Below are 20,490 nucleotides of genomic sequence, written 5' to 3'. Positions count from 1 at the left end.
CAGCCTTAGCCACTAGGCCAAACACCCACCTCCACCTAAAGTTTTACCCCAAGGATGAGCAGGCTATCTGGCCGAATGATATTCTCCAAACTATACTCTGGCTCTCAGTAAGATAGAAAAATTTCCTGTAGGAGAAAAACCAGTGAGAAAAAGCCCTAGCGGGTGTCGGAGCCCACACTAGGTACTTGTTCTCTGCTCCGTCTCCCTTGCTCCTTGGACCACTGACAAGTTATGACAGCAGCATAAGCTCTTGCTTATAGTGAAGTCTGGTGGGATTGTGAATGAGAAAGTTAGAAAGCTTTGACTCAGCTGCTCTGGCAGCTGGGGGCGTGGGGGAGGCCGAGTCAGCCGCGGAGTCTGTGGCGGCCTGGCCTCATCTGCTCTTAGGATGCTGTTTTCTTTTAGATTCCTTTGTAATTAAACGCTCTGCTCATCCCTTTGTTGAAAAGATTACACGCACGGACTTTTCAACTCAATGCTCGACTCCTTGTTTTGATTCAAGAGACTGGTGTCTGTGGGAAGGCAGTAACTAGGAGAAGAGGAAGATAATTAAGAGTTGTTGACTTTCGAGTTTGTGTTTCTAAGATTGGAGAGAATGTGGGACTTTCTAAATCATTATACACATTCTTTGAAATTTTTATACACATGCTTTGAAAATATTATACACACGCTTTGAAATGTTATATCCATCTGCATAAGTGGAGGGGGTATTGATTTGTATGGATTATTCAGTGGAAAAGCTGCAATTTGTTGGCATGAGATGACATTGAAAATCGTAAATTAAAAAAAAATTATTTATTTGAAAGGCAGACAGCAAGAGAGAGAGAAAAAGTGCCCCTATCTGCCTGTGTACGCCCCAGATTCCCTAGCCCTAACCCATCGCGATCTGCCTGGATGAGTGGCAGGAGCCCAATTATTGGAGTCATCCCTGCTGGCTCTGGGAGTCTGCAATGGTAAGAAGCTGGGATCAGGAACCAGAGCCAGGGCTCAAAGCCAGGCACTCTGATACGGGACGCAAGTATCTCAAGCAGCATCCTAACTGCTGTGCCAAGCGCCTGTCCCAGAGCTGACATTTTGTACCTGATGAGGTTTTGCTGTTGGGCGGAGGGGCTGCCTTCTGCACTGCCTTTAGCAACATCCCTGACCTGTACCCACTAGATTCATACAGCATCCGGGCCCCAGTAGTGATGGCCAAGCCGGCAGACATTGCCAAGTGTCCCACAGGGTCAGAATCACTCCTGGTTGGAAAGCACTCTCTTTGCACTGTGAAGACAGGAAGGAGGGGGTCAGAGGAGATCCACGTCGGGTCATAGTAAGAGCTGAGTGGTATACCCAGGTAGACCTCGAGAGCTGGGCCTTGCAGCCACAGGGAGCAATATGAAAGGCAGCAACTCACACACGGCCAGCTGATCAGTGGCTTGACAAACTGGCCAAACAGGAGACCAGAGGAGATAGCCCAAGAAATGAAAAACCTCTTATGGCAGGTCAGAGAATTTGGAGTTTATCTTATGGTCAAAAGTAGCCAGTGGGGGCTGGTGCTGTGGCGTAGCAGATAAAGCTGCCGCCTGCAGTGCCGGCATCCCATGTGGGCACCAGTTCAAGTCCTGGCTGTTCCTCTTCTGATCCAGCTCTCTGCTGTGGCCTGGGAGAGCAGTAGAAGGTGGCCCAAGTCTTTGGGCCCCTGCACCCCTGTGGGAGACCTGGAAGAAGCTCCTGGCACCTGGCTTCAGATAGGCACAGCTCCGGCTGTTGCAGCCATGTGGTGAACCAGCGGATGGAAGACCTCTCTCTCTGCTTCTGCCTCTCTGTAACTCTGCCTTTCAAATAAATTTAAGAAAAAAAAAATAGTAGCCAGTGAGGATTTTTTAAAAAATTATTTGAGAGGCAAAGAGAGAAAAGGCTTAAATCCACTGATTCACTCCCCAGATGCCCACAACAGCTGAGGCTGGGCCAGGTCTGGGAGCCAGTGCGAAGAGAGTGGTGTTCAACCAGCAGTAAGGTTGACCCCTTAGGGCATTTGGCCATTTGGCAATGACTTGAGCCATCACTGCTGTCTCCCACAGTGTGCATTGACAGAAGGCCGGTGTTAGGAGCTGGAGCTGGGTTTCAACCCCAGGCCCCCCAACACGGCACGTGGGAATCCTAACTGCTAGGCCACACATCTGCTGTAAGGGAACCATTTTAAGCAAGGAATGATATGGTCAGATTTGCATTTTAGAAGTCATGGTGTGGTTGGGGCCGGCACTGTGGCACAGTGGGTGAAAGTCCTGGCCTGAAGCACCAGCATCCCATATGGGTGCCAGTTCTAGTCTCAACTGCTCCACTTCTGATTCAGCTCTCTGCTATGGCCTGGGAAAGCAGTAGAAGATGGCCCAAGTCCTTGGGCCCCTGTGTTACTGTTGATTTCTCAACAATGTTGCAGTGGATTCGTTTCTGAGAGGAGCAGCATGGTGGGGGCAAGAGGCACGGAGTCAACACACAGATCCCGGGAGTCGGGTGAAAGCGGGCTTGAGGCGAGCAGCCCGCAGGCTCGTTTATTACAGTTGGTACAACAGCTTATATAGCCAAGACCAGCCAATCTGGTCAAGGGGCGGTCTATACCCCAACCAATCACAGCCTGTTGCCAGGCAGTTTCAAATCCATCCAATCACAGCCTGTTGCCAGGCAGTTTCCAAAGCCATCCAATCACAACCTGTTGCCAGGCAGTTTCCAGAGCCATCCAATCACAGCCTGTTGCCAGGCAGTTTCAAATCCATCCAATCACAGCCTGTTGCCAGGCAGTTTCCAAAGCCATCCAATCACAGCCTGTCGCCAGGTAGGCTCTGTTGCCAGGTGGGCTTCAAAGCCATTCCTGAGTAATTGACGCTCGCTTGCCAGTGGCCACCTTGGCATGGCCTTCTCATTCCACTACACCCCTGCACCCACGTGGGAGACCCAGAAGAAGCTCCTGGCTCCTGGCTTCAGATAGGCACAGCTCCAGCCGTTGCGGCCATCTGGGGAGTGAACCAGCGGATGGAAGACCTCTCTCCCTCTCTCTAACTCTTTCAAATAAATAAAATAAATCTTTAAAAAAAAAAAAAGAAGTCACGGTGTGGGCAAGGTGGACAGCGAGTTGTTATGGGAAGAGGCTGGAGGCAGACGGCGGGGAGATTTGCAGCGATGTTCGAGAGTGGAGATGCGGGTTTTGCTGGAAGAAAGGTGCTGGGGCTGGTGTTGTGGCACAGCGGGTGAGGCTGCTCCCTGGGACTCTGGCATCCCATGCTGGAGTGCCAGTGTGAGTCCTGGCAGCTGCCCTTTGGATCCAGCTCCCTGCTAATGCGCCTGGGAAAGCAGCAGAAGATGGCACAGGGAGCTGGGTCCCTGTCAACCATGTGGGAGACCCAGATGGAATCCTGGGCTCTGGCTTTGACCTGACCCAACAGCAGCCATCGCAGCCATGTGGGGAGTGAACCAGCAGATGGAAGACCTCTATTTTTTCTCTGTCTTTCCCTCTCTCTCTTTTTTAATCATTGTCTTTCAAATAAATAATAAATAATTTTTAAAAAATGGTGATGACTCTTGGGACTTCAAAGTGACTGGTCAATGGAGCTGATGCCAACTAAGGGAATATGAGAGAGGAAAGCGATTTAAGGTAGGTGGGCACACCAAGTTCAGTTTCAGGTGTACTGATCAACAATCAGTGTCTTTAGGAGCTCTGTCTGGATGCAGCCGACTGAAGCTCCATCTCTCCCCAGCTGCACCGCTGTTTCAGCTCCCTCTGCTGGATCTTCAAGGGCAATGATAGCCGTGGGAGGTTGAGCTGGGCAGCTTTCTACACGTACTTCCATATGTCATCTCTCCATTCCCATCACTAATGATGTATTCTGGGGCCGTCATTGTAGCACGGCAGGTTAAGCTGCCGCCTGTGATGTCAGCATCCTCAATGCGTGCCGGTTCAAGTCCTGGCTGCTCCATTTCCCATCGCTACCCCTGCGCCTGGAAAAGCAGCAGGGGATGGTCCAAATACCTGGGCCCCCGCCACCCATGTGAGAGACCTGAGGAGTCCCTGCCTGGCTTTGGCGTGGACCAGCCCTAGCTATTGCGGCTGTTAGGGGGGTAAACTGGAGGATGGATGATCTCTCTCTCCTGACACTCTGCCTTTCAAATAAATTCTTAAAAAATACATTCCATATTTCTGGTGGCTGTGACCCTGAGGACTCTCTCTTGTCTCTTACTTGTATCAGTGTTATGAAGGAGAGAGAGGGGAGAGAGGAAAAGAGAGAGAGGGAGAGAGAGAGAGCGTGCGAGCGAGCGCACTGCTTCCTAGTCGAATGGCATGCTGGGGCAGAGTTGAGGGGATTCAAGGGTATCTATATAGGGCTTGGTGAAAAAAAATCAATTCTGTTTTTAGGCATTTAATACTGGTAAATTTAACATGTACAAAGAAAATACTTTAAAAATTTAAGGGGTCAGTGCCGTGGCACAGCAGGTTAAAGCCCTGGCCTGCAGTGCTGGCATCCCATATGGGCGCCGGTTGGAGTCCCTGCTGCTCTACTTCTGATCCAGCTCTCTGCTGTGGCCTGGGAAAGCAGCAGGGGATGGCTCCAGCCCTTGGGCCCCTGCACCCATGTGGGAGAATGGGAAGAAGCTCCTGGCTCCTGGCTCTGGATCCGCTCAGCTACAGCCTTTGTGGCCATCTGGGGAGTGAACCAGTGGATAGAAGAATTTTCTCTCTCACCTCTCTCTCTCTCTGTAGCTCTTTCAAATAAATAAAATATTTAAAAAAATAGAATCTTGAGTTTGCTCCCACAAATAGGTACTTTATATTTAAAATAGCTACAGGAAATTCCTGATGATTTTTTTTTTTGCCCTTTTCCTGTATTTAACAGATTTTGACGTATTTTGCAAGACTATAGAGGTCTCACAAAACTAGTATTGACTAGGCTATTTCTAGTTGTTTTTAGTTGTTTCTCAAACAGAGCTTTTATTCAAAATGAGATATGTTTAAAAAAAGAAATCAAGCCGTGGAAGATGGCCCAAGTCCTTGGGCCCCTGCCCCAATGCGGGAGACCCAGCAGAAGCTCCTGGCTCCTGGCTTCAGCCTGGCTCCACCATCCCTGGTTTGAGGAGTGAACCAGCAGGTGGAAGATCTCTCTCTCCCCCCCTTCTCTCTCAGTAACCCTGCCTTTCTGATAAATAAATACATTTTTAAAAAAATTAGACACCATGTACTATAATTGGAAACTTTATAGAACACAAAAGATAAAGCAACTTCTTTCCTGATTATTCTAGAAGGAAAAATGTTGTATTTGGGCATACAAGGTATGGATCCATTTAATAAACATTTGTGGTGTGCTTGGCCTGGGAACAGTGAGCTCAGAAGGCAGCCATGCAATGTGTACGGGCTCCGCGAGCTGCTCATCAGCACCTTACCTCCTGAGCCGAGGCTGCTGCAGGCTGAGTGAGGGGAGCCTACGTCTGCAGAGTGCGGAGTGGCCCCTCATAGCACTGCTCTGCACAGTGCAGCACCAAGTCACGCGCCCAGGCTCTGTGTTCAAATCCGGAACAGGTGATTTCACCTCACTTCGCTCATTTACAGAGTGGGAGTGGAGGGGACCATGCCCCGCCCTCAGGAAATCAGAGTGAGGATTGGGGGAAGTGAAGGCACAGAAAACACTTACAGTAAGGATGGGGTGGGGGAGCTGCCCAACACCTGTTAGTACAAGTGTTACCATTTCTGCTGGAGCCTGCAAAAACAAGGAGGAGGATGGGGGGGAGGAGAGAGAAACCCCAAGCAGACAAAGAGCATGCACAAGCCCCCGTGCTAGGTCTTCAGCGGAACTCGCAGGCCAAAATGTGGCAGCCTTGAAAGCGAGAGGTGGCTGGGAAGGCAAGCTGAGGTCGGCAGTGCCAGGCCTCGACGGCCATGACAGCCACGACAGCAGAGTTGAACTTTATCCTAGGGGTCCGAGGCAACCGGAGAAGCTCTCTAAAGGGGGAGCGAGGAGCTTAGATGTGCAGTTTTAAAAGCCCTCTCTACAGCGTGGAGGACTGGCTGGGGGCGGGCAGAGAAAAGGTAAAGAAGTCACTGTGGCAGTCGGGACGCGAGGCTGGGAGCTTAGAGCGGGCAGTGGCAGAGCAGGTGGGAGGAGGCTGGCTGAACACACAGGAGGTGGGGCCAGCAAGGTGGGCGTGGGCGTGGAGGTGGGGGCGGCAGGGAGGGTGCGCCACAGAAGGGACTCTGAGGAGTGGGCCACCTGCCCAAGTCCTTGCACAGATGCAGCCGCTGCAGGGCTCTGCCTGTGGAACTCCTGACTCCTCCATGGGGGGGGACCACCGTCCTTAACACCTTGTGCTACTGCAGAGCACGGCGACCCACAGAGCGTCCTACCAGTGCAGTGTGCAGCTCACTCCCCTGGTCTCCGTGGAGCCCCACAGCACTCTAACAAGATGGCAACAAATGCAGAGCTCAAGTGCCGAGCACCCTGCAGCAGACGGCTGCACTGGGATCTGACCCGAGAGCTGCGGCTCCAAGTGGGACGCCCTCTCCATGGAGGTTCAGTCACCTGTACCCAGAGGAACTGTCCATTCTTGCAGGCAGCTAGGTGGAGGCTGGAGCTTGGAGCTTAGCGAAAGACATCTTCCCCACAAACCTAGTTCGGGAAACACAAAACAAAAACAGGAAAAGGAGTGCTTAGTCCGCCCCGGGGGCCTCTCCCAGGCCTCCAGCCTTCGGGGTCACAGGTGTGCCCAGAGGCAAAAGGCAAGCGGGTGGTTCCGGGCCTGCAGAGGCCCCACCACTAGAGGGCGCCGCAGGTGCTCCCAGCCTGCTGGGGAATAGCAGAGCAGGGGGCTCCCTCGGGATGGCCCGCCCCCTCGGGGTGGCCCGTTTCAGCCCTGAGTTGTTGACGTGTCTTTGCAGAATCTAGCAAGTTCATACTGGTTTTTGCAGTTACTAGTTCACCCCCTCGCTGCTCAGTAACCGTAGTTGTGATATTTCTGGCGATAATGCGAATGGATTTCAAATCTAACCACACGTTTCTGTGACAAGGGTTTCGAAACACCGGCGAGACCGTAGCGGGCCCATCAGGTGCGTTAGTGAGACCAGCGGCGGGATGGTGGCTCGCAGCCCCGCACCCACCTTGCTGCGAGCCGCGCAGCCCCTTTGGCTCACTGCAGTGGTGAACTTCACCCGAAGCTCAGAGCCCACCCCGCTGCCCGGGAGCTGAGGCAGATCCTGGGCAGTGCTTGGCTTCCTGGGCAGGCCTTTTACCTTGACACCTGGAGGCCTGTGGCCGTGCCAGCTGACCCCACCTGCCTGCTTTATGAAACGTCTCAGTGGGGGCTCTCTCGGGCTGGAGACTCCTAGCACCTGTCTTCTCCCACCCCCCCACCCCCCCCTCCCCCGCCCAGCCACCCCATAAGCCGAGGAAATCAGTATTGGGCGGCACACCTGTGCGCTGTTCCCAGCACCAGAGACCGCATCAGGAGCTCCTGGAGAGCTTGTTAACACGGGGAGTGCTGGACTCCAACCCCACGCCCAGTGTCTTTTTTCTTTCTTTTTTAAAGATATATTTATTTCATTTGAAAGGTGGCACTTGGGCCATCCTCTGCTGCTTTCCCAGGTGCATTAGCAGGGAGCTGGATGGGAAGCGAAGCAGCCGGGGGTGGAACCAGTGCCCGGATGGGATGTGGCTCTGCAGGCAGTGGCTTAGCCCGCAATGCCACAGCGCCAGCCCCACGCCCAGTCCGATTCAGCAGCTCTCGGTAGGACCTGGAGAATCCGCAGCTCCAGCTAGTTGCCAGGTGCTGCCGTTGCTCTGCAGCCACGCTGAGAACCACTGTGATACGACCTTAAAAGCGTTTGGGAAAACACCTGGGGTAACGTAGCCCCTTCTCACCCTTTCTCCCTGGCTTACGGTTCTCCAGATCACTTACTACTTGATGCTCTGTATTGTATACGAGTATTTCCTCATTGTTTGTCCTTGATGAGGTCCAGAAAAACAGGAACTTTGTTTGGCTCACGCTTTACCTGGCACATAGTAGGAGCTAAGACATTTGTTGCTTGAATGAGTGCGCCTTTTGGAAGGCATTGGCTGGGACTGAAACTATGGGAGTAGGGCCGGCGCTGTGGCATAGCGGATAAAGCCCCAGCCTGCAGTGCCGGCATCCCATGTGGGTGCTGCTTTGAGTCCCAGCTGTTCCACTTCCGATCCAGCTCTCTGCTGTAGCCTGGGAAAGCAATAGAAGATGGCCTAAGTGCTTGGGCCCCTGCACCCACGTGGGAGACCAGGAAGAAGCTGCTGGCTTCAGGTCAGCTCAGCGGTCAACGGTCATTTGGGGAGTGAACCAATGGATGGAAGACCTCTCTCTGGCTCTGCCTCTCTCTGTAACTCTGAGAGGGACTCTGGGTATACAGGATTGTGTAATAGTAACCTAAGGGCAAGGTCATGGTCCTAGGGAAGTGGGAGAAGATACCTTAAGATTGGATGGCTGGCTGCTGTCACCCAGCAGGACCCGAAGGGAAGATGGGGGCAGGGCTGGTTGGGAGGCCTGGGCTAGAAGTTGAGGGTTCACGTATGAGGTTCTTCATTTTGTGTGTGTGGGGGTGGTGGTGGAGCAAAGCCATGTTCTAGTGGTGTGGCAGGAAAGGGATAAGGGTAAGAGGGATGACAAAGGCGTGGAGTAATTGCTGTGGGAAACAGACCAATACCCCCAACCGGCTGCAAACTGGACACAGTGTTTAGAAACCCCAGGAGGCAGGAATGCTGTTGGTCACTTGCTTCTGATCACTGCCTAGGTTCTTCCAAAGAGTCTCTCATTCTTGCCCGAGGCGTATATGTAAGCAGGAATGCTGGTGGGAGCAGGTGCAAGGCAAACACTCCCAGAGGCAGGGCCGGCTGGGAGGAGACCAGGTGGAGGCAGTTAATTACCAGCAAGAAAACTGGCTCTGGCCAGGGTGGAAAACGTGGGTCCGACCCACAGAACTTTCCAGATGTGGTTAATTAAATCGTGGGCTCCCAAGGAGGGAAGTCAAACAACCCACAAACGCCAATCAAGACACAGCTGTAGGTTTGGGGAATGGAAGCCCCTCAAGATCAACACACACGGGACCTGCCACCCTATTCCCAGCTCTAATTCAGATCTCAGATCCAGAACCTTCTGGGCATAGCCTAGACATTCCCGAAGGAGGAGGTGCGGGAACACTGGTCTTGCGTGACTACTGGATAAGGGATGTGGAGAACAGGAGATTCTCAAACTTTTCAGAGACCACCACTTTCTCATTCCAAACGCCCACAAATTTCGGGCCACCCAAAATGTAATGGCCATCAACACTTTCGGCTTACAGGGGTTAGGAGGCAGTTGAATTCTGGTCCAAGTTCACTTTCGGGCATGGCTACTGGGACTTTGAATTCATCCTAGGTGGACCCTTGTTACCCAGTGGACAACTGGAACAGGTCATCGGAGCAAATGACAGAGTTCCTACACTGGCACCCTCACTCGCGGAGTAAGGGCGGGCAGTTCTAGGACTCGGGAGGTAGGGTGCTGGACCAGTGCACTGAAAACAACAGCACACCCTCGGGAATTGACGCGGGTTACTCCGAGGGAGGGAACCGTGCTACTATGATCCTCCCCTCATTCTCATTCCCTTCAAAGTAGCTCAGCCGACTGGTGGCTTCAACTTCAGCTGCTTTTCCACCTGGGTCTCTTTAACCAGGCAGCTGCAAACAGCCCCCGATACTTGGTTTAGTTCCTGATCTGGGATTTAATTCAGATTATCTAAGAAACTTTTTATAATACCATGCATCAATATCTTTTTGATTCATAATAAATTTTATGTTTTCATGGCTTTTCTTTTTTATATCCTTGTGTCTGTTATACGTTTCTGTACTTTAAAATGGGGATCCTAATTGTACCCTTCTCAGAATTATTGGGAAGAAAACTGGATAACCTAGGAGCAAATAGTAAGTACGCAATTATCTGTTACCTCTTATTATTTCAGATAATTGGGGATGAGAATCTGGGATAACATTTGCTTTAGCCTCATTTTTTTTCCAGGACTTTTTCTCTGGATCTTTATAAACTCTCTGGATCTTTATAAATCCGATTTTTAAAAAATCTGTTCTCACTTTAATGCCGATCTGCTTGGGTCAAGCAGCCCGGGTTCAGCTCTGCAGACATTGCTCCAGTGGGAAATCCAAGCCAATCTGATTTCTACTGCGCTGTAGGTAGCGGCTTTTTACATACAATTTCCCGATTCTCTTTCTCCCAGGCTTCGTGTAAGATGGGAGCTCTGTATCACTGCTGTTCCAAGGACTCGGGGGCCCTCAGTCTGAAGGTTTCACCACCATTCTGTTGTCATGCCTGTCATTCAAATGTTGCAGTGTGCCCCATCTCCGGCAATTTCTCTTTCTGTTAATTTGGCCCATAGCTGTAAACTCGCCCTAAGTTCTGCCCACTTTACCTTCCAGGAAGTCTTGTCACTGGCTTATTGATGGAATATCTCGTTCCCTTGGACATTTATGCCATGAGATGCTAAGCAGAGGGTAATGTAGACGTTCAGGTCCCTTCTTGACCCAAACTCCTCTGTTACCCCGGAGTCTGTCTTGTTTCTTAGACTGTCCATTTTAAGGTCAATGTCTTTAAACTACGCCTTTTAATTCCCAATCTCTCAGAATGACTGCTCTCGGTTTTCAAGGCCCTTACCCGTGTTTTCTCATTCCACCCGTCTAACAAATATTCCTTCTTCTTCAGTCTTCCCATTCTTGGCTGCAGAGTTTTCCCACTCAGCCCCAGAGCCCTCCCACTGCCCCCTGCCCTCCAGGAGCCAGTCGCACCCAGCCCTGCAGGGCCCATCGGCCACCTCTCCCCACCCCTCCCCAACCCCGGAGCCCTGAGCGAGCCCACGGCCGCCGGGCCGCTTAAGTAGCTCCACAGGTGCTCCTGAGCCCACGCGGCCGACCCCGCCTCCCGCCCCGCACGGACGGACGTGGCTGGAGCAGGTAGGTGCGGCTGGGCGGGCGACTCCCGAGGCCCGGGGGAGCCGGCCCCCGGCTGCCTCCCCGAGCGGCCCAGGCCCCCAACCGTCCCACCCGCCGCGCGCCCCGGGGGCTCGGAGGCGGCTCGGGCGCGGCGCGCAGGCGCGAGGCCTTGGTCCCTCTGCGGGCGCTCGGCTCCCTGGGGGCCAGCAACGGTAGCCTAGCCGCAGGGTGAGGGGCCAGGCGGAGAGGCCCGGGGGGCGCGGGGCGTTGGGGGGCGGAGCGGGGTCCGGGCCAAGGAGGGCCGTCGACCTGGGGAACGAGGCGGTGGCAGCCTTGGGTGGGGTTGGGGTGGAGGAAGGCTGCTGGTGGGGGGACCCTCCGCGGGGCCCTCTGTGCGCACTGGCGAAGTTCTGGCCCCCAGAGGGAGAGGCTGCATCTGGGAGCGAACACTCCAGAACCAGCCCGTGGGCCACCCGCGGGGGAGCCGGCCCAGACGCACCTGTGTGGTCCTCAGGGGCTGAGCACCGAGGGTGTGGGCGGTGGGGCCGAGAGCTGCACCCTCGCCTGCCCTTGGGCCTTCGAGATGAGGCTCTCCTCTGCGGGGTGGTCTCTCAGCCCTGGCCCCTTGTCCTCCCCCTGAAGCGGTTTTCTGTCTTTGAAATCCCCGCAGGGCGCCATGTCTGAACAAGAGCGGATACAGGAGTGTCTGAGGAAGGAGATACGGTCTCTTCTCATCTCCGCCAAAGATGGCCTGACCCCGCAGCAGCTGGAGAAGGAGTACCTCCTGATGGTGGGCAGCCACCTGCCGCTGCGGGTCCTGGGCTACCGCTCCACCATGGAGCTGGTGCTGGACATGCCGGATGCAGTCAGCGTGTGCCCCTGCGGGGATGGCACCGTGATACTGAAAGGTGGGTGTCGGGGCTGTCCGGGTCCTGAACCTTGGTCATACAGGTCACCACGCAGTAGAGGGGTGCTGGCCCAGACAGTGGGTTTTAACATCACAGCGGTGGTGGGCTCTCTCGGGTGCCTTTGAGATGGTGGGTCAGGTTAGAGCCTTACGAGATTCAAGAAACCATTCCCTTGAAACAGGTGCAGCCATAATAGCTCCACATTTTTTATTTTTTAAAAAAGATTTATTTGAAAGGCAGAATTAGCGAGGCAGAGGCAAAGAGAGAGAGGTCTTCCATCCACTGGTTCACTCCCCAGATGGCTGCAATGGCTGGAGCTGTGCCGATCTAGAGCCAGGAGTCTCTTCCGGTCTTCCACAGGGGCCCAAAGGCTTGGGCCATCCTCTACTGCTTTCCCAGGCCATAGCAGAGAGCTGGATCGAAAGTGGAGCAGCTGGGACTCGAACCGGCACCCCTATGGGATGCCGGCACTCCAGGCAGCAGCTTTATCCGCAACGCCACAGCTCCGGTCCCATAAGCTCTGCATTTTGCGTATGATTTCAGATTATCATACCCTGAGTCCCACATACCGGTGGGACTTTGAAATTCTGAAAAACGTGTTTTAAATTGTATGAGGCACACCCAGAGAAGGCACTGTAGGGAAGTTTGTTCACCCCAGAGCTGCGGCTCTTTCAGGAGGTAACCGGCAATCAGAGTACCCTGGGTTCTCTTTCCATCCTGTGGCGCAGGGACTGGCAAGCCAGCTGTTGCCCAAAATGCAAGAAATGGCAGAACAGAGGATGTGTGTGTTTGCACTACCTAGTTACTCGGCTCCTTGAGCCGTTACGATTGTCTGTGTGCACAGATAGAATGATGAAGAAGGTATTGCGTTTTTTCACTTAAATCTGGTTTCTCTTTTCTTACCTCCTTAGCCATCCCAGATGAAACCACCAAAGGAATAGCAAGTCTCGTTGCAAAACAAAGGAGCAGCCACAAGGTCCGGAACTCTACGCAGAAGGGAAGGGCCAGCGTCTGCTCTGGGCCCAGCTCTCGCCGGCGCTTGCCGTACCGGGGCCGGGTGCCCCCGATCCTCCCGGCAGCCGTGAAGAGTGAGCTGAAAGACCTCCTGGCGTTGTCTCCTGTTCTCCTTTCCGATTTTGACAAGGCCTTTCTCAAGCGATTTGGACGAACGTTCCAGTACGTGCAGTATGGCTTCCTCTCCATGTTTGAAGTGCTGAACGCAGCCTCGGATGTCATTTCTGTAGAGCAGACCAGAGCAGGCTCCTTGTTGACGCTGAAGAAGAGCGTGTCGGAGGAGAAGCAGCGACGATGGGCAGCGGGTAAGTGCCTTCACATTGGCACGCGCACTGTGGCGTGGCAGGGTTGGCGCGGTCGGGCACAGGTGCGGAGTCGCGTCCTGGCTGAGCTCCGTCGGTTTGCTGCCGTCTGGCCTTCGCGCTGGCCGGCTCGGTGGTCTCCGGCAAGTTCCTTACTCCGGCTAAGCCTCTAGTTTCTGAGGACCTTCCACGAGACACGGTCTGTAAAGTGCCTGGTGTTGAGTAAGCGTCTCGCTTGTAGCTCTTCTCATAAAACAGCAACACAAGATGAGCTCGCTGTTGAACGCTGTACGTGAATGTTAGATGTAGGTGTTCATGTAAAGATGTTAACACGTGGGGAATGAAACGTTCAAGAAAAAGCAATAGTCCACGTGATCTTGCCCGCACTCCTAGGAAGCACTTGGGTAACTTACGGAGTAGTAATGGTTTGTGTGGCGTTTCACCTTGGGCTTTCATTACAGTACTATAGACACATGAGTCGGTATACCAGATGTCAGGAAAGTTAAATGATTTCCAAAGTCATGTGGCTAGAAGAATGGTATAGCTGGGATTAGGTACCCGCTCTTAGTACTGCTCGTCTAGCGCTTTCCTACCCAGCCACTGTGAATCCTCAAGGCTCGAGAGACCAGTGTGATCATGGTGTAGCGTCTCCCTACACCTTAGATACTGTAGAGTTTATATACTGGCAGAGAGGGAACCTGTTTCAAAGTTGTCGTCTCCGCAATCCGCAGTCAAGTTAATGTAGTGACCCATAGGATGTGTCACAAGTTTGCAAGCCGATATTTGAACTGTTGTGGGTTATGTAGTTGGATGAAGATAGATGCTGGTCAGAGAATGCTCTGGAGGCCACTGGGGCTTCAAGTCTAGCTCTTATCCAGCTTGATCGGTATTCCTGGGGCCTCGAACAGGGAGACTAACTCATGTTATTAGACTTAAAAGAAGTGGAATTCTATAAAGCAGTTTTCCAAGTCACTGGATATTGGGGGTCGCATTACTTCCCGTTGATGGACTTCTCCATGTTCTCCACCTGTGGCTCTTCTCCCCTGTCATCCAGATAGCTTGGAAGTAATTGGACTTGTTTTGGTGAACTTGATCTTAGAGGAGAGAGCGAGCTAGGCCATGGTGAGAGCCAGTGATAAGTTGTTTGGTGTTGCCCAACGGTATTTGTAAACTTCCCCAGTGGTGTCTCTCTTTGTACAAATCTTAAAGAAAAGCATTTATACTCGAGAATAATACCCTTTATTCTGTAGCTTTTCATCCTTGCCCGTTCCCAGGTACCAGATGGTTGAGAAGTGTGGTTTGCCAGCAGACGGCTTACTTCAGAGACTTTAATCTCCTAAATAGGTTAGAAACCTGAGAGCGGTAGTCACCAGTGCTGCCTCTCTAATGACATTCAGGTGACTTTGATGTTGGCTAGCCCCAATCCTATAGGTAACACCTTCCCTATCTCTGTTTTCTTCCCTAGATAACCAAGCACGGCTTAATGGAAACTATAAGCTTTCTTTCCTTAATTCTTCCAAAAGTTGAAGCTAGCTAACTCACAACAGCTTTGATGTACAACCACCAGAAAGTAAGATAGAAATTGCTAGTAACAATTTTTCCTCTTCTGTTATTTACAAAAGGTAAAATTTTTACCCAGCCATTTAGAATGAAACAAGGGTCCTACTCCTCAGGCTCCCCAGCTGCGAAGGCGCGTTTTTCACAGCCGGCTTCAAACACGGAGCCCCCACGGCAGGTGTGGACCGGGGACAAGACTCCGAGGCTCAACGTGGAGACCTCAAGGCTGACTCACACGGAAAAATTAAACCAGGTGAGATGGCGGAGTTTGGAGGTATACATGGAATGGAAAGATACTTTTAAATTCCATGGTATTGTCACTTGGATTTGATAGAAAAGCTAATCTTTTAAAAATTGAAGTCATTGACTTGGTTCCCTGTGGTTGGTTCCATGGAATAGTAAGAAGTGAGAGATGGTGGTGAGAGTGGAGTTTTGTCCATGCCATGGTTTCCGGTGTTTTCTGAAGATGACCCCAAGTCTGTGTCTCTAGTTGGAGCTTCTCACCCAAGTTATAGAAGCACATTTGCAGCCTGCCTTATGAATGTTTGCACCTGAATGACCGGTCCCAGACACCACAATCCTGGTCGTTTGCTGTGACTTCAGTGCTAAAGGACTTTGAATAAAAACTACTAGGGTGTAACCAGCAAAGGCCTGGCTCAGTTAGTATGATAACAGCTTAAGTAGGGCTTAGAATAAACACATAGAAACTAAAGTCAAGAAAAATTCCTTATTTTGTTAACTTACATATCATAAAATGTACCCATTTTAAAACACAGTTTTAATCATTAATCACTTAGGTTTTTTTAATATTTATTTATTTATTTTATTTTTTAACTTTTATTTAATGAATATAAATTTCCAGTGTACAGCTTATGGATTACAATGGCTTCCCCCTCCCATAACTTCCCTCCCACCCGCAACCCTCCCCTCGCCCGCTCCCTCTCCCCTTCCATTTGCATCAAGATTCATTTTCAATTCTCTTTATATACAGAAGATCAATTTAGTATAAAGGTTTCAACAGTTTGCACTCACAGACACACAAAGTGAAACATACCGTTTGAATACTAGTTATAGCATCAAATCACAATGTACAGCACATTAAGGACAGAGATCCCACATGAGGAGCAAGTGCACAGTGGCTCCTGTTGTTGACCCAACAAATTGACACTCTAGTTTATGGCGCCATTAACCACCCTAGGCTCTCGTCATGAGTTGCCAAGGCTATGGAAGCCTTCCAAGTTTGCCGACTCTGATCCTATTTAGACAAGGTCATAAAAGACAGAGTGAGGATAGTAACCAATGATCCTAAGAGTGGCATTTACCAGGTTTGAACAATTATACAGCATTAAGTGGGGAAGAGGACCATCAGTACACACATGTTGGGAGTAGAGCCATTGGTGGTAGAGTAGAGGTTATGATTACAAAGGAATGAGGCCCAAGAGTGCTAGACAGGGTCTAGAACAAAGGACAGAGTCATTATTAGAGGAGCTAAGAAAGGTGCTGTCTAAGCTACAATTAAGTTTTCTGATTGAGAGGCAAATAGAACCTGACAGAAGGGGCTTGATAATAATCTGGTGGGCTTTAGGCCTTGTAAGTTAAGAGGCCCAGACTTATCTATCTCTTCACATGGGGTATATCCTAAGGGAGGTGTGAACCTCCTAGGGGAAGGCACTCTGTTGACTTTCATTACTTGGCTGGCCTGGGAGGAGAGCTGGCCAGGTCAAGGCAGGGGGCATCTCTAACAAGAAATTTACAGTTCTGCCTGCAATGTTGCTGACCCTACTTGACCACACCCTCAGCTGCAGTGGTCACTTTGGAAGTTGGGCTGAGTGAAGGGCTTTTCAGCCTAGAGCCAATAAGATCTGTGGCTCTGACCTGGGCATCCTTCGACTCCAGGGCAGGTCCATTTCCAGTGATCCAACTCTTGGCAGAGCTGCCAGGGCTCTTCACAAGCTGACTTCTGCTGAAGCCCAGGCTTACCACATTGAAAGCCACTGCAGTGGACTGGCCTGTTGGGTCTCCTTGAGGGCAGATCACTGTACAGATCAGCCATTAATAGGCCTGCCACCCATTGCTTCTGATGCCTAGCTTTCTTTTCCTCCTGGTTTGTGTTAAAGCAGACCAGAGGATGCAAGTCAAGGGAGTGCCCGTGTCCCATCTCGAATCTTCGGTGGCCTGAACTACAAGTCTATAGTCACAGGCATGTTCTGTAGTAGTTTTTCTAAGGTAGACAATGCCCATGAGGAAAATTATATTCTCACTTAAAAACTTTCTTTCCCTTTGGTCTGAAAGGGAGGTTTTTTCTACTTACTGTATACTTTGCTGATGGCGAAGTGAATCTAGCTATGAGATTATTATTTAAGTTCTTATTTTGGCTATGCTATTGCAGAAAAATGTTAGCCATCTCTTTTATAAGGTCTAAAGATTAAATTGTGCGTCCTACAGATTCCTTCATAATAGAATTAGTTTCCTACCTTGAAGAGAATAGAGAAATGAAAGAACAAGTTGGGCTTAGAATAGAGAAATGAGGGAGCAAGTCCTAGATTGCTTGCTGACAATGGCAATATCACATGAATACTTAGCAAACAGTTTCAACCATTAGATAACAACTTAAGAAAACATTTACCAGAAGGTCCAATGCCTTCTATAAATTTTAAGAATCATGTATTTGAAAACACCTCTTAAATATCTAACATGGTGTAGTTTGTTTAACCAGTAAACTTAAACACAACCATCTAAAATGTTTTTTAAACTTGTTGGTAGAAAGAAACTAAACATATGATACACAGATTCAGGTCACACAAATTAAAATGTATCTTTGATTGATTTTAGCAGCTTAAATTTGGACAATCTTATCTATAAGCCATTTAAAATAAAACTCTTAATAAAATTTCCCCATGTGGACATACAATATGTACACACATATAACATAGCATAATAGACCAATATAGCATTTTTAATAATAGCTTTTAAAATCTTTAACTCTTTTTGTAGATTGCCAATTGATTTGAATTGCTTTTTCTTCTTAGTAACCTCAGTTAACCATTCTTTCTCTCAGTTGGTACTGTTAATACATTATTGGCTTCATCTGTTTACAGAGCCATCCCAAAGTACTGAATACAATGGAAGTGGTTGGAAAAAGTCCATAGGAACCTATAGGAGGACAGCTACACACAGAACCAACAACGCTTTAGTTTTATGAGCAGCAAATCATATATAACTGTGGATGACAAAAGACTTTAAGTCACCATGTTTAAAATTATAAACTCATAGACCAAATTTGATCTTGTTACAAGGTGATTATTCAAATCTTTGAAAATAAGCACATATTTAAATAACCCATAGCTCTTAATAAAAATTCAGCTGTTTTTGAACAATTAGAATTTAACAGACATCAAGAGAACATAATAGATTACTTTAACACATTGCTTTAACAGAGCATCAGAGTTTAATTCTGTGTCAAAGAGAAATTGAGCTTCCTGTGATCTTTTGCTGTGAGGTTTCCTTCCTTTACCTTCTTTCATATTGGCGACCATGTTTCTGTGTTTCTGTGTGTAACACATCTTTAAGCATCTTTTGCAGGGCAGGACGAGTGGCAACAAATTCTTTCAGTTTCTGTTTGCTATGAAAAGTCTTTATTTCACCTTCATTCACAAATGAGAGCTTTGCAGGATATAGTATTCTGGGCTGGCAGTTTTTCTCTCTTAGTACCTGGGCTATGTCTCGCCATTCCCTTCTAGCTTGTAGGGTTTCTGATGAGAAGTCTGCTGTGAGTCTAATTGGAGATCCTCTAAGAGTGATCCGACGTTTCTCTCTTGCACCTTTTAGGATCTTTTCTTTGTGTTTCACTGTGGTGAGTTTGATTACAACATGTCGTGGTGAGGATCTCTTTTGGTCATGTTTATTAGGGGTTCTATAAGCTTCCTGTACTAAGATGCCTCTGTCCTTCTCCAAACCTGGGAAATTTTCTGCTAGTATCTCACTGAAAATGCCTTCTAATCCTTTCTCCCTCTCCATGCCTTCAGGAACTCCTAGAACCCGAATGTTGGGTTTTTTAATAGTATCCTGTAGATTCCCGACAATATTTTTTAGATTTCTAATTTCTTCTTCTTTTCTTTGGTTTGCCTGTTTCCTTTCCTGTTCTCTGTCTTCTAAATCTGATATTCTCTCTTCTGCTTCGCCCATTCTGTTTTTAAGGCTCTCTAATGTGTTTGTCATTTGATCTATTGAACTCTTCATTTCATTATGATTTCTCGTCACTATCAGAGTTTCTTGTTCCACTAGTTGTTTCATTTCATTTTGATTCCTCCTTAATATTTCATTTTCACGAGAGAGATTTTCTATCTTGCCCATGAAGGATTTCTGTAGTTCAAGAATTTGTTTTTGAGAACTTCTTAATGTTCTTATCAATTTCTTGAGATCCGTTTCTTGCATTTCTTCTATCTCATCATCTTCATAATCTTGCATTGGGGTGTTTTTTTCATTTGGGGGCGTCATAGTGTCTTCCCTGTTCTTGTTACCTCGATTTTTGCATTTGTTGTTTGGCATGTTGGAGATATTTGGTTTCTTCACTGTGGTGTTTTTTCTTGTTACACTATGGCTCTATATTAAGTGGAGTGTCTGCTTTCGGTGGAGCCTTAGAGGCTTGAGATGAGTGTGGACTGAGAGCTGTGTTTGGTTCCTCAGGGTTGAGGGTGTGTCAAAAGTGACACTCCCAGGTTAGGCATGGTAAATCTCTCTTTCTTTTTTTCTTTTTTTTTTTTTTGATTCAAAAGGGACGTAATTCCGCACAGCTGAACGTAATTGGAGGTAGTTAGCAGGCAAATGATATACCCACAGGAGCCAGAGATCGGAAGCTCTTTCCCAAGGACCACACAGGGAATCTCCGCTGCCCTCAGTGTGGGCTCCAATTCTCCTGCAGTCTCCCACTGGGTTGCCAAGTTAGATGCTAATCTCCTGTTATTTCACCCCTCCCCCCAGAGTCAGGTTTTTCTGCTAGGCTCAGGGCTGGTGCAGACCTGAGGTCGCCCTGCTTATGATGTATGTCCAAAATGGCGCCTGCTCTGTCTTGCTCGCCTTTGAGAGGTGAGCGGAGAGAGAGAAACTCGTGTCCGTATCGGTCACTTTTTTTTTTTTTCCTCTCTCTCTTCTAGTTAGCCTGGTGAACTTTTCCCCACGGAGTTTCAAGCCTCGTTCCCTCTAGTCTCCTCTTTCCGCTTGCCCGCTGGTATCTCGGGCTATGGAGGTTCGGCTCACCTCGCGTTCCAGCGCTGGTGTGTTGAGTCTGCCGCTGGTGTCCCGAACTTGGGCTCCCACGCTCTCCACGCAGGTCCACTGTGAATCACTAGTTCCGGAAGAGTTTCCTCTGCTGTTTCTTCCCCTACTCTTCCTTGACCCTGCAGTATCTCCACTTATATTAACGTGTGTCTTGACGAACTATCAATGTGCTCCCTGCCTATTCCGCCATCTTGCCGCTCTCCCCTATTTATTTATTTATTTGAAATAGTTACAGAGAGGAGAAGGAGAGATTTTTTTTTTTATTTGACAGAGAGAGAGAGAAAGGTCTTCCTTCTGTCCTTCCGTTGGTTCACTCCCCAAATGGCCGCCATGGCCAGAGCTATGCTGATTCAAAGCCAGGAGCCAGGTGCTTCCTCCTGGTCTCCCATGGAGTGCAGGGCCCAAGGACTTGGGCCACCCTCCACTGCCTTCCCAGGCCACAGCAGAGAGCTGGACTGGAAGAGGAGCAGC

The 20,490-nt window shown here is 49.6% G+C and overlaps 1 protein-coding gene across 1 annotated transcript in view; it reads left to right on the top strand.

Annotated features, from left to right (window-relative positions):
• The first annotated feature begins 11,637 nt into the window (after positions 1-11,637).
• Positions 11,638-20,490, top strand: part of TDRD5 (tudor domain containing 5) — a 120,532-nt gene continuing 111,679 nt past the window's right edge. Inside the window, exons 1-3 of the mRNA XM_062190223.1 lie at positions 11,638-11,869; positions 12,781-13,188; positions 14,808-14,995. Of these exons, the coding sequence (XP_062046207.1) occupies positions 11,638-11,869; positions 12,781-13,188; positions 14,808-14,995 (828 nt within the window). The remainder of the gene's footprint in view (positions 11,870-12,780; positions 13,189-14,807; positions 14,996-20,490) is intronic.

This window comes from Lepus europaeus, chromosome 5 (assembly GCF_033115175.1).
Source record: "Lepus europaeus isolate LE1 chromosome 5, mLepTim1.pri, whole genome shotgun sequence".
Lineage (NCBI taxonomy): Eukaryota > Metazoa > Chordata > Mammalia > Lagomorpha > Leporidae > Lepus > Lepus europaeus.
This window is presented reverse-complemented; position numbering and strand designations above follow the sequence as displayed.